The sequence below is a fragment of the Odocoileus virginianus genome, chromosome 34, assembly GCF_023699985.2.
Source record: "Odocoileus virginianus isolate 20LAN1187 ecotype Illinois chromosome 34, Ovbor_1.2, whole genome shotgun sequence".
Classification (NCBI taxonomy): domain Eukaryota; kingdom Metazoa; phylum Chordata; class Mammalia; order Artiodactyla; family Cervidae; genus Odocoileus; species Odocoileus virginianus.
Genome location: NC_069707.1, coordinates 27,601,996 through 27,619,178, shown reverse-complemented (window position 1 = coordinate 27,619,178; position 17,183 = coordinate 27,601,996). Strand labels below are relative to the sequence as shown.

The 17,183-nt window shown below is 44.6% G+C and overlaps 1 protein-coding gene, 1 long non-coding RNA gene and 1 pseudogene across 3 annotated transcripts in view; 1 reads left to right on the top strand and 2 right to left on the bottom strand.

Moving 5' to 3' along the window:
• Window positions 1-17,183, bottom strand: part of MAP3K5 (mitogen-activated protein kinase kinase kinase 5) — a 244,561-nt gene that overhangs the window by 29,721 nt on the left and 197,657 nt on the right. For both annotated transcript variants that reach the window (XM_070461452.1, XM_070461451.1), the window contains exons 19-23: window positions 10,074-10,231; window positions 7,543-7,720; window positions 6,797-6,817; window positions 1,620-1,797; window positions 1,361-1,529 (exon numbers count right to left, since the gene is read on the bottom strand). In XM_070461452.1, the coding sequence (XP_070317553.1) occupies window positions 1,361-1,529; window positions 1,620-1,797; window positions 6,797-6,817; window positions 7,543-7,720; window positions 10,074-10,231 (704 nt within the window). The remainder of the gene's footprint in view (window positions 1-1,360; window positions 1,530-1,619; window positions 1,798-6,796; window positions 6,818-7,542; window positions 7,721-10,073; window positions 10,232-17,183) is intronic.
• Window positions 5,054-16,179, top strand: LOC139032999 (uncharacterized). Its single transcript, XR_011485622.1, has 3 exons — window positions 5,054-5,075; window positions 9,081-9,142; window positions 15,753-16,179. It is a non-coding gene; the product is annotated as an uncharacterized lncRNA (long non-coding RNA).
• Window positions 12,501-13,588, bottom strand: LOC110140315 (protein lin-28 homolog A pseudogene; annotated as a pseudogene).

The following is a 17,183-nucleotide window of genomic DNA, read 5'->3' as shown; positions in this document are numbered from 1 at the left end:
GACACCCTGCCTCCACTAGGACAGGGTTGGGAGGGCATTCTTCTGCATTTCTATAAGAGAATCCCATGGAATACATTTTTCCAGGTATCAGGATGAAACTGTGCCATTTCCCCCATCCCCCAATTCATGTGTTGAAGTCCTAATCCCTCAAGGTGACTGTATTTGGAGACAGGGTATTTAGGAGATAATTAAGGTTGAGATCATAAGGGTGGGGCCCTAATCCAACAGGATTAGTGCTCTTGTAAGAGGAAGAAGAGACACTCCGGGCGCACAGAGAAAAAAGGGCAGGTGAGGACACAGGAAGAAAGTGGCCACCTGCAAGCCTAGAAGAGAGGCCTCAGGAGAAACCAAACCTGCCAACACCCCAGTTTTAGACTTTCAGCTTCCAGAACCGTGAGAGAGAAAAATTCCCTGTTGTTCAAGCTACTGAGTCTAACGTATTTTGTTATGGCAGCTCAGCAAATACACACACCAGGGAACAGAGTCTGCCCAGCTTTGGTTTTTTCTGTAGCATGTGTGGCCTTTTACCACCCGAGATCATTTACTTATTATTGCCTATCTCCCTATTCTTGACTGGAGCCCTCAAAGCACAGGGATCTCTGTTGAGTAAGTGAGGTTTCCCAAATGCTCAGAGGAGCCAATGGCAGGTGGTCTCATGCTAACGGCGGGTAGCAATTCACATGTCTCAGTGGATGTTTATTGCCTAAATGAATAAATGAATGAAGGGTGAAAGGATTTGCAGGAACCCGCCAGAACTTCATCAACATTTTGCTTCTGACTTAAAAATAAGTGGAAAGTGAAAGTGTCAGTCGATCATTTGTGTCTCTTTGCAGTCCCACGGACTGCAGCCCGCCAGGCTCCTCTGTCCAAGTAATTCTCCAGGCAAGAATACTGCAGTGGGTACCATTCCCCTCTCCCGGGGACTGTACCAACCTAGAGACTGAACCAGGTCTCCAACACTGCAGGTGGATTCTTTCCCGTCTGAGCCACCAGAGAAGCCTGATGTAACAACAGCTTATGTTCTAAAACAGTTTCTGTGTTAGGGAGTCTGCCTACCCCCCCGGGGTAGGTTTGCTTTGTCATCAGGGGGTGGAAACTTCTTCATGTCTTCACATCATCTGAAACAGGTCCAAGTGGACTTCTCTAGTGATCCAGTGGCTGGGACTCCTCCTTCCAGGGTAGGGGATGTGGGTTCAATCCCTGGTTGGGTAACCAAAATTCCACATGCTAAGGGGCAACTAAGCCCATGTACCACAACTAAAAAAAAAAAAAGCCCCAGCACCACAGCAAAGAGGCAGCAGAGTCAAGAAAAGAAAAAGTCAACTCTGGGGAAATCAAGTCTCCATATAACGGCTTTTACCTGAGCCAGAGATTCCATCAAGTTTCTCACAACTTTGTCTTGGTCTTCGGTCAGAATTCTGTGAAGCGTGGCCCGTCTCTCACTGTCCTTCCTCAGCATGAAGAATCCGGAGTCTTTTTCCTCTGGAGAAGGTGGAGCGCTATGGTCTTCAAAATTTTCATCAGGGATGCTGGAATAATTCAGGCAGCACATGTTACCATCCCCGTTATCAAAGGACACCCCACATACGTCCCTCACCCCAGCGACGTCAGGTCTTTACCCCAGAAACAGCGTCCGGATGCCTCTGACGTCCTTTTCTCCACAGGACTTGGCTCTTGTTTTGAAGGAGAAGGGGTCCACCTTTAACTCCGTGTCGGGGGAGACGGAGCCGTACTCGCTGCTGCTGCTCGTGTCCTCCACCAGGACAGGCACCGGCAAGGAGATGCTCCGGAGGTACTCTGCGCGTCACGGAGGGGCACGAGACGAGTGAGGCTCCCGGGGCGCGCGCACCCGACGCGACAGCCGGCTGCTTGTCAGGGGCCTCGTCCCAGCGAGCAGCCGCACTATGCAACATACCGGGCTGGCCCCGGGACCACAGTCCCCCAGAGGAATCATGCAGGGGGTCGGCGAGGAAAGGGCCTCCTAGGCCCTGCAAGAACCATCTCAGGGGCGTGAAACTGGAGGAGGCACTCGGCCCAGCAGGTCTAGGTTCTCAGCCCTTTTTTTTTTTTTTAAAGATATTTATTTATGTATTTGACTGTTTTGGGTCTTAGTTGCAGCAAATGGGATCTTTACTTGCTGCATGAAAACTCTTTTTCCCCCATTTATTTTTTATTAGTTGGAGGCTAATTACTTTACAATATTGTAGGGTTTTTGCCATACATTGACATGAATCAGCCATGGATTTACATGTGTTCCCCATCCCGATCCCCCCTCCCACCTCCTTCCCCATCCCATCCCTCTGGGTCTTCCCAGTGCACCAGCCCTGAGCACTTGTCTCATGCATCCAACCTGGGCTGGTGATATGTTTCACCCTTGATAGTATACTTGTTTCAATGCTGTTCTCTCAGAACATTTGTTTTTATTGTCCACCTATTAGACTTCAGGAGCTTCCCAGGTGGTGCAGTGCTAAATGATCTGCTTGCCAATGCGGGACATGCAAGAGATGCGGGTTCGATCCCGGGGTGGGGAAGATCCCCTGGAGGTGGGCATGGCAACCCACTACAGAATTCTTGCCTGGAAAACCCCAGGGACAGAGGAGTCTGGCTGGCTACAGTCTAAAGAGTTGGACATGACAGCACACACATACCCACTAGAATTTAGGAAGGTCATTTGTAAGTCTTAGTTTTTCACATGTATAAAATAAAGGACCAGATTCATAACTGATAAACTGTGCTCCTTAGAAGTTTAAGGTCCACCTATTTCTCGGGGCTGCCTTGGATGGGGTGAGTGGGTAGATTTCTGTGATCCTAGAACACAGGTTCCAACCCTGTTTTACCTAAAACAACTATGCTCCTTCAGTCATATATCAGAGCCCTGCTTCAGTTCAGTTCAGTCACTCAGTCGTGTACAACTGAGTCAGACCCCATGGACTGTAGCACACAAGGCCTCCCTTTCCATCACAAACTCCCGGAACTTGCTCAAACTCATGTCCATCAAGTTGGTGATGGCATCCAACCATCTCATCCTCTGTTGTCCCCTTCTCCTCCCATCTTCAACCTTTCCCAGCATTAGGGTCTTTTGCAGTGAGTCAGTTCTTCGAGTCAGGTGGCCAAAGTATTGGAGTTTCAGCTTCAGCATTAGTCCTTCCAATGAATATTCAGGACTGATTTCCTTAAGGGTTGACTGGTTGTATCTCCTTGCAGTTCAAAGAATTCTCAAGAGTCTTCTTCAACACCACTGTTCAAAGACATCAATTCTTCAGCACTCAGCTTTCTTTATAGTCCAATTCTCATATCCATACATGACTACTGGAAAAAAGTACTGCATGATGTACTCTACATATAAGTTAAATAAGCAGGGTGACAATATACAGCCTTGATGTACTTCTTTCCTGGTTTGGAACCAGTCTGTTGGTCCACGTCTGGTTCTAACTGTTGTTTCTTGACCTGGATACAGGTTTTTCAGGAGGCAGGTCAGGTGATCTGGTATTCCCGTCTCTTTCAGAATTTTCCAGTTTGTTGTGATCCACATAGTCAAAGGCTTTGGCGTAGTCAATAAAGCAGATGTTTTTCTGGAACTCTCTTCCTATTTTGATGATCCAGTGGTTGTTGGCAAATTTATCTCTGATTCCTCTGCCTTTTCTAAATCCAGCTTCAACATCTGGAAGTTCATAATTCATGTACTGTTAAAGCCTGGCTTGGAGAATTTTTAGCATTACTTTGCTAGCATGTGAGATGAGTGAAACTGTGTAGTAGTTTGAATATTCTTTGGCATTGCCTTTCTTTGGGATTGGAATGAAAACTGACCTTTTCCAGTCCTGTGGCCACTGCTGAGTTTTTCAAATTTGCTGGCATATTGATTGCAGCACTTTCACAGGGTCATTTTTTAGGATTTGAAATAGCTCAACTGGAATTCCATCACCTCCACTGGCTTTGTTCGTAGTGATGCTTTCTAAGGCCCACTTGACTTCACATTCCAGGATATCTGGCTCTAAGTGAGTGATCACACCATCATGGTTATCTGTGTCATGAAGATCTTTTTTGTGTAGTTCTTCTGTGTATTCTTGCCAACTCTTCTTAATATCTTCTGCTTCTGTTAGGTCCATACCATTTCTGTCCTTTATTGTGCCCATTTTTGCATGAAATTTTCCCTTGGTATCTCTAATTTTCTTGAAGAGATCTCTAGTCTTTCCCATTCTGTTGTTTTCCTCTATGTCTTTGCAGTGATCGCTGAGGAAGGCTTTCTTATCTCTCCTTGCTCGTCTTTGGAACTCTGCATTCAAATGGGTGTATCTTTCCTATTCTCCTTTGCCTTTAGCTCCTCTTCTTTTCTCAGCTATTTGTAAGGCCTGCTCAGACAACCATTCTGCCTTTTCACATTTCTTTTTCTTGGGGATGGTCTCGATCACTGCCTCCTGTACAATGTCATGAACCTCCGTCGATAGTTCTTCAGGCACTCTATCACATCTAATTCCTTAAATCTATTTGTTACTTTAAGCTCTGCTTAAGAATTCATAATTTTTTAAAAAGCAGTTCTTTGCTAAACACATATTTTGGAAACCAATAGAGCAGATGAACTCTTAGGCCTTTCCCAGTTCTCAGAAGTTACAATTCTATGACAAACATAAGCTTTTATTTTATTTTGATGGGAGTCTGAACTGACACAATAGGAGGTGCCTAGTTCTCATCAAATCCTGGTTTGAAAATAAGTAATTTTGTCAGAAACATCTCTATCAAGCAGATCAGTGTCTCAGGCCAAGGAGGCAGAACAGAAACGGATAAGTTACTGCGAAATTAAAAAGATCCAGAGAACTGAGGAGGCCTGGGAGATGTTCTGAGCGAGGAAGGTAGGGAGTTTTTAGGGAAAGAATAGGGGACTTCTGGACTGTGGTCTAGAATACTAAACAAGCCACTGGGCATGGGCAGGCCAGAGCAAGAAAAGCCCCACAGTAAGTCATAATAACCACCTTAGGCAGTTGCTAAGCATCTCACATGTGTGACTGTAATTTAATTGTCACAAAGCCCCATGGGCAGTTTGTCTAACTGAACTCACTGGACAGATGAGGTGACTAAGGGTAAGTCATTTCCAGGGTCACCCAGTTAAGGCATGAACCCAGCTCTGACTCCAATGCCCATTCTCTTAATGCTGACTCTACAAAATCGTAAGATTCTAAAATACTTTAAGTAAAAGACTCTAAAGCCAGAGTTGAGTCCCAGATGCTCTTGAGTCACCCTGAGTGCAGAGCGGGGAGGGTGTGTGGGAAAGGTGACCGAGCGGTCAGCAGATGGACACCTTCCACCTCAGGCTCGCTCTAAGGCGCATGCTCACTGAGAGGGCTTGTGGGCAGCACTGTCAGCTTACATTCCCTCTCGCTAGTTGTCTCTTGCCAATGTGTATAGTTGAGTTCACAGAATTTAAATGTGCGCGTGATGAGACTCTGCTTCCTGCAACAAAAACCTACCCATGTGGAAGGGATGAAGCAATCATGGATTGAGCTTCTGGGCATGGCTCCAGCTTCTTTTGGTATATATTTTTTATTTTGTTCTCAGAAGCAAATCTGTGCAGTAGGTATTGTTCCCAGCACAGAATGCCTGATGAAACAAGTAAATTGCTGCGTTGTCATGCTTTTAGAGAATGGCTCAGTTGGGATCAGAATTGGCTTCCACCTAAGTGCAAAGTGAATCGACTTCTGCTGGAGTCCAAAGTCAGGGCCCATTTTATGACATCAAAACCCAGCTGCCGGGGAGGCTGCTGAGTGCCCCGGGGTCCTCCTTGTGAAAGGCAGTGACCGTGGAGAAGGGAGGGAAAAAGGGGCTCCTCTTCACAGAGTTCTTCTTGACTCTAAGAATTGAGGGGGGAAAACTGGAGAGGCTGTGGTCAAGAAACCCTGATTACTGGGCTTCTTCTTTGGGCTGACTGACTTTGAGGCACATAAGGAACCTGCAAAAATCTACCCCCAGCCGGTGGAAGAACTCACAGGATGCTCACAATGAACACCGAGCCCCATGTCTATTTGATCAACAACTCATAAACTTAGGAAAATCCCAAATCATGGTCATTTCTTCCCTATGCTTTGAAATGCATCACTTGATCTTCCTAGAGCAGATTAACCTTCCTAGTTATAATCTGCAAAGCCTAATACTGAAAATCAAAACCACATCTAGTCCTGACCAGCTAAAGTCAGAGGAAAATAGGACACCAAAGATGACAGGGAAAGGTGTCCAGCACTGAAATATTCCCCAAGAAATGAGTTAGGTGGCCAGCTAGCTCTCAGATAAGAAAGCATGTGCGCATGCTAAGCTGCTTCAGTTGTGTCCAACTGTTAGCAACGTTATGGACTGTAGCCCCCCAGGCTCCTCTGTCTATGGGATTCTCTAGGCAAGAATATTGGAGTGGGTTGCCATGCCCTCCTCCAGGGGATCTTCCCGACCCAGGGATGGAACCCACGTCTCTTTCGTCTCTTGCATTGGCAGGGGGTTCTTTACCACTAGCACCACCTGGGAAGCCCCTAAGAAAGCATGGACTCCTCTCACATTGAAGATTTCAAAAACAGAGTCACCATCGTGCATTTAGGAAGGATCAAAAGAAGCCTGTCTTATGACGGAGAAAGTTGAGGGCTTTCTGAAAGAATGAACCCAGCCAAGCTTGCAACTACACATCCTTTGTACCCAGGAGCCCCTACCCTCACCCCATGGAAGCAAGGAGCAGAGGATGAGGCTCTCCAAGAAGAAATCTAGAGCTTATTTCATGATGTACCAAGCTTCAGCCCAAAGGACAACATAAAAATAAACTTACCATTTGATCCAGCTGAAAGAGCTGTGGAAAGAAAAGTAAACACAGCAAAATAAGCAGGCATTTGGTTTGTTATTAAACTGAGAAATCAACAAAAAGTGAAGTGAATGCTGGAAATGGGATTGATGTCCTTTCCAAACATTCATTCTGCCCATCTCATCCCACATAGACACCAAAAATGTTAACAACAAGTGAATCACTTACTTTTTCCCTTTCTGAATGAGTTATGGAAATTATTGCAAAAAGCCAATTTATATTTTTACAGTGCTATTTTATTATAACTGGAAATCTTCTCTTTTTTTTTTTTTCTTTTTTTTGGCGGTGGGGGCGTTAATTATTTGGAACGATAGTCTCTGAAAGGCAATTGGTGTTTTGGACAATCTAAAATTAAAAGAACATATTATCCGGATGGTTTGGAAGCTTAACAGTCCTCTAATAACTCTGTAGTCAGTCAATGGTAATTTGGAGTTTCAGTTTGAAAAAACTATCTTCTACCCCTTCTGTCCTTTGATCTTTGTATCAGCAATGCTAATATATAGATGCTGATATACTAACCCCCTACTATCCATGTGCTGGAAGATCATTATGTGTGAGGCCCTAGTATTTGTGAATTTCATGCTAACAGCTTCGAGATGTCAGTATTCAGTGACACCTTTAAACAAATTAGCTCACCTCTGGAAAAATCTTCCATCTTAAAAGTTTAGTGTTTAGAGACTCTGACCTACACCCCCTTTGATGCAACCACATACCTGAAAGCTTAGGCTGTGTCTTTTTCTTTTTGCTGGAAGCTTTTAAGAACTCATCCATAAGCAAGTCATTAGCACAGTCTCTCTTGTCAGGGTCTGGTTCGAAACACTTCAATATGAACGCCTTGGCCCCTGCTGACATGGACTCTGGGATCTCTGGGTGGACTTTAAACATCCCCACCTAAGACACAGGACAAATGGCTTCTGAATAACCATCTCATCCCATACCTCGGTCCCCTAATGAGACAAGCTCCTTCATCAAAAGCTACAAACGTGTGGCTTTTTTTTCAAAGTGAGACAGAACCTGTTCTCTGTAGGTTATGGGAAGTTTTCAGTGTTTTTGTAACTTTATCAATGACACAGGCACAGTAATTAGCTTAAGATAGTAGACAGCGCTGCTGCTGCTGCTAAGTCGCTTCAGTCGTGTCCGACTCTGTGCGACCCCACAGACGGCAGCCCACCAGGCTCCCCCGTCCCTGGGATTCTCCAGGCAAGAACACTGGAGTGGGTTGCCATTTCCTTCTCCAATGCATGAAAGTGAAAAGGGAAAGTGAAGTCGCTCAGTCGTGTCCGACTCTTTGCGGCCGCGTGGACTGCAGCCCACCAGGCTCCTCCGTCCATGGGAATTTCCAGGCAAGAGGACTGGAGTGGGGTGCCATTGCCTTCTCCAGTAGACAGCGCTATGAAATAATAATTCAGTCCTCAGAGCTTCGTGCTTGTTTTTTTTCATTTATGAGATCTCATCGAATCCTCCTAGCAACCCAGTGGATTAAATATGATCCCAGTTACAGCAATGAGAAAAATGAGGCTCACAGGGGTGAGGTTACATGCTTATGAAAGGGCAGAGCTGGGATTTTGAACCTTCATTTGTTTGGCCTAAAGACTGTGTTGTTTCTCCTGTGCCATGATTTGTGAATGTTTTCCCCTGTCTCAAATTGCCTACCTTAAAAGAGATATTTAAAAATACTTAAAATTAAACAAACAGTATTTTTATAACAATGAGAACGTTTTTCTCATTGCTGTCATTCTAATGTCTTTCAGCAATGTTTCATGTATTTAGTACAGAGAAAATTTCCTAAGGAAATGTTTTGTTATTAAATAGCTTACATTAACTTATTATATAGATAAGATACATTTGTACTAATTATAAAGCCTTTACTATGTATCAGACATTGTTTTAAGTGCTTTTCACATATTATCTCATTCACTCCTCAAAAACCTTCATTAGATAGGTACTATTTTTCTACCCATTTTATAGATGAGGAAACCAATGAACGAGAAGGTTAAGTAATTTACTCAAAGCCAGTAAATAGCTTGACTGTGTTGGAGCCTGGATTAAAACGTTGCAAGTCAGTGCCAGAGCATGCTATCTCCTCTAAAGCATGTTGCTTAATAATCCCCGCACCGATGTGTAACAGAGGAACATTTCAGAGCGAACTCCCAGAGATTGGTAAGAACCTGAAAGACTGGCCAAGAAGAAAAAGACATCCATTCATGCCCAGAAAGGCAGACCTCTGAGAAGCTCTCATTGTTTTTTTCAGGTGTGGTTACACTACTCATTTCTGTATCAGCAGCAGCCCATCAGCTTGTCTCCAAGCTTCAGGTAAACCAAGTTTGGTCCAGACACAGCAGGGACATGACACATGGTCCCTCATAAGAGAGGCCATTCACAAATGGAGTAAGTGCTAGAAACATGGTCAGGGGCAGGGAAAGGAACAATAAACTACAATCAAAAGTCCGATGCCTCGGAGAATAGCAGAGATGTGAGCTTCACTTCCTGGGAGACAGGGGCTCAGTTTAATATTCCTCCGGCTCAGTGGAGTGGCAGCAAAGGACTGCAGGGATTCAGGGGCTGGTCACTGTCCAGGCCCCGGATGCTGAAGCTGTGCCCCGGATGCTGAAGCTGTGCCCCGGATGCTGAAGCTGTGCCCCGGATGCTGAAGCTGTGCCCCGCAGGCTCTCTCAGGTCTATTTCCATTTCACATGCTCCCTACTTTGAGAGCTGGAGCTGCTTCCTTTCCCAGCCTCCCAAAAAGTTACTAATGGGCAAAGTAACAGGCTGGAAGAGCAGATAGATGAGACTAAGGCTGATGTACTTAAAACCACTATGCCCTTTTATCTATGGAAACTTCAAACTACAATGATAGAGGAGAAAAGGAAAACATGTCTTTAATACCTAAATGGATAAAAAGTGTTCTCATATGTCCCTCAGTGGAAGATTTTTCAGACTGTGTTTCCCAAAGGGCTTAAGTCATCTTCTGTGGAGTGGTGTGTTATTTATACTGCATCGTGAAAAGGTGGTCAGAAGGCCTTACACTGAGTCTCACTTGGTAGCTGAGAAAACAAATGTGGAGAGAGACTCTCCACGTGAAGCTGACCGAGGGGAGTGAAACTTGAACTTTCGATCTTACATTGTGCTAGCTCAGGCTCCTTTCCTTTTGCTTAAAAAAATATGACATACACACATGGAACTCCAAGAGCCGTAAAGTGCTTTAACCACTGATTTTTAGGACATTTAAGATATGAAATATGACCTTGAACATAGCTGCTTGTGGTTCCCCCAGTTCATAAAAGGGTGGTTTTCCAGTGGCCATTTCAATGATCGTGCAGCCCAGAGACCAAATGTCTGCTGCCTTCCCATAGCCTCTTGGTCCTTTATCTATTATTTCTGGTGCCATATACTGGAGGGTACCTGGATAGAATTCAAACACAGTTAGAGTTTAAAAAGAGAAAACAGATGCACTAACAACAGTTTCAGGTTATTTACATAAATAAGACAATTTAAAAGCATGATTCAGGTTTTAGTATCTCATCTTCTTTAAGCCCCAGTTTTCTCTGCTGCTAATAAAAGGGGAAATAGTAGTTGTCATAATGGATTTCACTAGTGACATAAATATATCTTACTAATATTATCTGTTTATGAATAGATACTTCCTCATTTCCTAGACAGCAGAGTGTAATTGAGGCATCATTTCACTGGGACCTCTTCAAAACTTCTAACAGTCATTTGAGAATAACAGAAAATACGTCAACACACATTTTCTGCGATCAGTTTTTCAAATACATGGAGATTCCCTTTACGTAACTTCCAATCTTTTGCAGGAAAAATCTGGGTCATTCATCCATTTCCTTAGTCTGTTATTTCTCAGTTCCTGATTGAATGCTTAGTTCTTCTGTTTTCATGTTTATTTCTTAAACATGAAAACATGAAGATTTCTGAACGCCATTGTTTAAAATAATGTAAATAATTTTGGTTGTACTTTACTCTGTTAATCTAACATACATGGCTTCTGCTATGAGCCTGTGGTCCACAGAATAATAGATTTAATGGTTAAAGTCGAGTCATGAGCCATCAGTATAAACAAATAACTGGAGTGAAGAAGAGCAGAATGAAAAAGAGAGGGAATTTAAAAGGCTTCATGGAATCAAGGAGTTGAGAAGCGTGGTATGATGCAAAGAGCACCACATGGGGGCTGAGAACCCCTGGTTTTAGTTCCGGTCTCGTACTTCCCAAGTGGACACTAACTTGCAATTGTCTTATTGGCTACAACTAGAGGCCAAATTTATATATCTAGTTTGGAGTGATTTCTCAAAATCCGGCAAGTAGTCAGGAGTACAAATAGGAACAGATAATTGCCATGTCCCCAGCTTCTGATATACTCATAAATGATGTAATCAGCAAACAGGACCCAAGATGCCATAAGAAATTATTTCAAATACTGAAGCATTTGCCAAAAGAGCCACTTGAGCATTTTCTTATTCATAAACAATAAGAGACATTTTGATAAATACAAGGAACACTTTCTACAAATGCTCTGTGCTTAATTTATAGGTGAAAACTGCTACACAAATTTCCCCTAAACAGTTCCTATGAAACCCATGATTAAAGGCTAGAAACTGGCTGTAATTTTTTTTAAGTGAAAGTATATTATTTTTGTCAAGTTTTGTCATCTTACCAGGTTTATCTTTGAGATCTCGTCATTACATGTGAGTGGCTCATGCTCGTGGTCACATACAACTTCACCTGTCTGTTCTCAGCTTAAATCAGTCATATTTTTGAAAGAAAGCATTTCACCTGGTGAAGGATAAGGTAACCATGCTCCTCAAATTATTACCCTTAGCAGAAAACTGTTACAATTTCTCTTCATTGACAGTTTCCTCCAAAGTGATAATTTTTTACAAAGTAAACAAAATCAAGTGATCATTGAGAAAATATGAGCTGAAGCCTACCACTCTTTTATTATCTGTGGACCTAAAATGGATTTAATGGAAGAATTTAAGTTGTACTAATATCTCAGTAGGAATGACAACTGACCAAAAATATAATGAATTTTAAAAATTGGATAATTCAAGTAATAACAATAAATTAGTGTTTTGATTCATTAGATAATACTTCAAAGAGTGATATTTGACGATTGTGTTTAATTATCCCCCATAGATCAAGTACCAAAAAAGCACGTTTAATCGTGTGTTCATATCTGCTCTATTTACTCCACAAGCACACGACACAGTATTTTATATAAAGAGATTTACAGAACTGGATAGTGAAGATCAAACCAGTCTGAACATTAACCCAAGGAGAACAAGTGAGAGTATTAACTCTAAAACCCATACCTCAAATACCTTCATTAGAATAAACAAATTAGTTTTTAAAAATTTTTTTTACAAAACCAGAATATTTATATTCACGAAAAAAAAAGTTAAAATGCACAAGATACATCATTCGCACATAGCTAGTGCAGTTGGCATCCTGGAGAAAGTGGGATGCAAGGTACAGTCACCCAAGGCAGCAAATAAAATTGAGTTGGCCCAGGATGGGGTGAGAGTGAGCTTGTAAGCAGCAAGTCTGCAGCTGTTCCCTCGATCACCCCTTTATCTGTCATCATAATCCATTACTTGGGACAGTTCTTAGCATTCTGTCCCAAGAGGGGGTTATGAGAAGAGAAGAGGAAAACCCTGCCACCCCCACCCCCACTCCCGAGATGTTTCCTCCCATGGAATGTGGTGGCTTGTTGGTTGGGTCCATCAATCTGTTCTTAATCTTTACACTCTGATATGGGAAATATTATTCCATATTCTTCTTTAAGAGCAAAACAACTTCCCTACCCAGGCCACTTTCAAAAGCTGGAGATTCTGGGGGTGGAGACTCATATAAAGCATGCAGGGAGGGTTAACCCCCAAAGCCCTCACATGCATCTGGAAAGAGCTAATTGGAGTTTCTTTGCCTCACCCCTTCTTCCCACCAAGAGGGAAGAGGGGGTGATGCTGTGGACTCCAGCCTCAGATATATGGCAGTGCCAGCTGCCCCCTGCCCACCCTGTCCCCACTTTCTCCACTCTGCTGATTGATGCCTGCTCCTCAAAGCTTTCTGATCACAAAAGGATAGCCCCCACCCACTGTGGCTCAATTCTGGGCCTCTGGGAGCATGGCAGAGCTATGGATCTCTTCTTCCTCCTCCGGAAAGTAGGCTGGCTTTCCCTGGGGGCTGGGAGCTTGCTGGGCCTTCAGTGGGCACGAGGCTGCCACATGGTTGATGCTGGCAGAAGTGGCGCTTCTTGGGCTGGGTGGCAGTTTGCATTCCTTGGCATGATGGTCTAGACCTCCACAGTTTTAGCACCTGTCTCCCTCTGATCTGCGTTTCTGCTTCTTCTTCCCTTTGGGCCGCCTTTCACTCCCAATACAGAACACCCCACCAGGGCCGGTAACTCGGATAGATTCCAGGCCCTTGGCGGACTTCTTAAAGGTGAACTCCACGGCCTCACCCTCCTTCAGGCTCCGGAAGCCCTCCATGTGCAGCTTACTCTGGTGCACAAAGACATCCACCGGGGGGTCGAGCGCGACCCCTGCGCTGGCGGTCGTGGACCGGAAGCCGACCCCATGCGCACGTTGAACCACTTACAGATGCCGGTGCCCGGCAGCAGCTCCGGCTCCTCCGCCGCGCGGGCAGCGTCCTCCGGCGCCTTCGCGCAGCCACCTGCGAACTGCTGGTTCGACACAGCGCCCATGGTAGTCGGCTGAGCCCACGGCCCCGGGCCCCTGCTTGGGCGGCTGCTGGCCCCAGAGAAGTCCGGAGGCCAACAAATTACTTTAAAATCACCTATTTTAGAATATCTTTACCACTACAACCACCTGGGGAGCCACTACGAGATAGTAGCTAAAAGCTTAAACCTTGATGTCACATCACATTCACCCATGCATTTAGGTGGCGAAGGAAATGGCAACCCACTCGAGTGTTCTTGCCTGGAGAATCCCAGGGACGGCGGAGCCTGGTGGGCTGCCGTCTATGGGGTCGCACAGAGTCGGACACGACTGAAGCGACTTGGCAGCAGCAGCAGCAGCGTGCATTTAGTGGCTTAATACTGCCTGAAGGGCTTACCAGGTGGCTCAGTGGTAAAGAACCCGCCTGCCAGTGCAGGAGACGCAGGTTTGATCGCTGGGTTGGGAAGAGCCCCTGGAGAAGGAAATGGCAACCCACTCCAGTATCCTTGCCTGGAGAATTCCATGGACAGAGGAGCCTAGCAGGCTACAGTCCATGCGGTCACAAAGAGCCGGAAAAGACGGAGCAGCTGAGCGCAGCACGGTTCTATGGGCCAGGCACTGAGAATGAAGGAGTGGCCAAAACAGGCAGAAATCCCAGGGCTTGGGCAGCTTACATTTTTGCGGCGGAAGACAGACAACAAACTATAGTAAAACACATAAGTACATGACAGAGTATGTTAGAAAGTGATGTGTTAGGATAAAATAAGAAAAAGGCCGGAGAAGGGGATCAGAAGTGTCTGGGGAGGGCTACCATGTAAAAAGGGCAATCACAGGCCTCACTGGCATGACCTGTGAGTTAAGATTTGAAGAACGCGAGGGATTTCGCCATGTAGATAGCTGGGAGAAGAGTGCCATAGAAGGAAAAGGGTGTGCAAATACCCTGCAGCAGGATCCCGCCTGGTGGAATGAAGGAAGGGCAGGAAGGCCTGTGCAAGGTGGGAAGGGTAACAGACTAAAAGGTAACAGACTCTGAGAAGGTCTGAGCCTTGTCCATCATTGTAAGGACTGTGGTGTTTGTTGACTCCAAAAACAGAAAGCCATAAGTCTCTGAGTGATAGGGCTCGATTTATGTCTATTCGGGATTGCTCTGGCTGGAGAGTTGAGGGGAGACAGTAGTGGAAGCAGGAAAAAAGGCTATTGAGATCACTATTGTGAGAGGCGAGGGCGGGAGCCAGGGAGACGGAGAGGAACCGGTCCAGATTTGGACACGTTTTGAAGACAGAGTTGATAGGTTTCCTTGGCTGACTGAGCTGAAGTGTGAGAAAAGAGAGGCACAGTAGATAACTCTAAGGTTGGAGTGGCCAAACAAGAGAGAGAAGAGTGTGGGTGGAACAGGTTTGGGGAAAAGCTAATTCATTCCATTTGGCGTGTTAAGTCTAGTTGAATTGCAGCTCTTTGACTTACTAGCTTTGCGACCTCAGGCAAACTATTTAACCTCTTTGAACCTTAATTTTCTCACCATAAACTGGGGTAATGATATGTAAGGATTAAGGCTTGATGTATGAATTTCGATGCAATAACATGTAAAGCACTTAACACAATCTGGATGCAGTAAGTGCTCCATAAAGAACAGTTGTGGCTGCCTTCCCTCTCATCAAATTACGAAGAAGTCACACAGGCCACTGTCTTTTGACTCAGCTCATCAGAGGCTGCCTGCACCAGTGACATGACCAGCGCTGAGTTAGTGCCGGGAGGTCTGCACGCCCCAGGCCCCCACGATCAGTGCTCGTGACAGACCCACGCGTGTGTCACGTACGGCACACCACGTGAGGGCCAGTGTGAGAAGTCCGAGCAGAGGGCTTCTGGAGGACTGCTTGACTACAGCCTCTCTGGGGAGTAAAGAAAACGTTTTAAGATAAGCAGCAGATATTAAAGTGACATCTTCCCCAGATCCAGTGTCTGAAAGTCAGGATTTTCCTCGCAGAAGTTCCTAAGACTTGGCAGTATTTAAAGGGTCTCCTGCCAAATGGAGGGAGTAGGGGGAAAAGAAATGTAAGTATATTTAAAGTTACTAGAAGGTCGGAATTCATTTTGTTTAAAAAATGCATTCTAAATGGGTTTGATTGTGTCCCGAAATACCCACTGCTGTGAGAGTAGGAACTGGATCAGAGACATTGCTGATTGAATGTTCTGAGACTTCAGACTATCTCTCTCTCTGCCTTTCCCCTTTTCAGGATGCCACTAGAGACACTTCAGGAAGGTGGAGAGAAAGATGGACTGGAGCAAGAAGCTCAAAGCAAAGTGCAAAGGGTGGATTAAAAATCAGTTCTATCATTTATAAACTCTTGTGACTTTCAGCTGTGATGTCCCTTCTCTCTCTCTCAATTTCTTCATTTGCAAAATGGAAGTACTGCCATCATGTCACAGAAATCAGAAATGAGGGCATTTGGACAATCTGTTTTATATTAGACTAAAGATGATCCATTACAGTATCTTTTTTTTTCTAAATCTCTCTGATGATAATAAGAATTTAATTTTTACTATTAATATTTTTTGCTGCACTCCAAGACTTGTGGGATTTTAGTTCCCTGACCAGAGATTGAACCTGAGCTGAGGCAGTGAGAGCACCGAGTCTTACCTGCTGGACCACCAGCGTGCATGTGCTGTCACTTTAGTCATGCAACCACATGGACCGCAACCTGCCAGGCTTCTCTGTCCTCAGGATTCTCCAGCAAGAATACTGGGGTGGGTGGCCATGCCCTCCTCCAGGGGATCTTCCTGGCCCAGGGATCGAACCCACTTTAAGTGGGTTTTAAGTATTATGTATTAACCCACTTTAAGTGGGTTTTAAGTATTAAGCAGGCTCCTGCATTGCAGCAAGAATACTGGAGTGGGGTGGCCATGCCCTCCTCCAGGGGATCTTCCTGGCCCAGGGATCAAACCCACTTTAAATGGGTTTTAGGTATTAAGTATTAACCTACTTTAAGTGGGTTTTAAGTATTAAGCAGGCTCCTGCATTGCAGGTGGATTGTTTACCACCAGGGACCACCAGGGAAGTCACAATAACAGGAACTTAACACTTCATGAGAATCAGCAGAGTGGATGATGAAAACTTGGAGGGGAGAGCAGGGCTGGACTTCCAGATGTCCTCCCTATAACTGTTGGGCGGTCATTAATCTCTCTGAGCCTTGGTTTCCTCTTGGCTACTGTTACCTTTGTGGAAGTCACGTTGTCTCCACCCTCTCAAGATTTTGGTCCAGAGGGAGCTTAGTAGCTGCACTGCCTAATTTCTCAGCAAAGCTTTCTCTCCACCCTACTTCTGAGTTAGTGAGTCACTTCCTTTTTTTGAATTGGAAATCTTAGTTATTTAGGTTGTGAGTAGGGGAATAGACCACAGGCAGTAAACAGATTAGGAAAGAAAGAACTTGTAGTCCAAATGGGAAGTGATTAAAGTATGAGTAAGAATCACTGAGAGGCTGGGCTAAAGAAATGTTAAAAAAAGAAATGCTGTCAGGATTATAGTGGTTGTAGACCAACCAGGAGAGAAGTAATGACATGAAAAGAAAAACAAATATCAAATTGAGAGTTAAAAAATATATATATCTTCAGCAGTATTAAGCAGGAGACTGAGTGAGTTATATAAATACAAGGTAAGAAATGGTCAG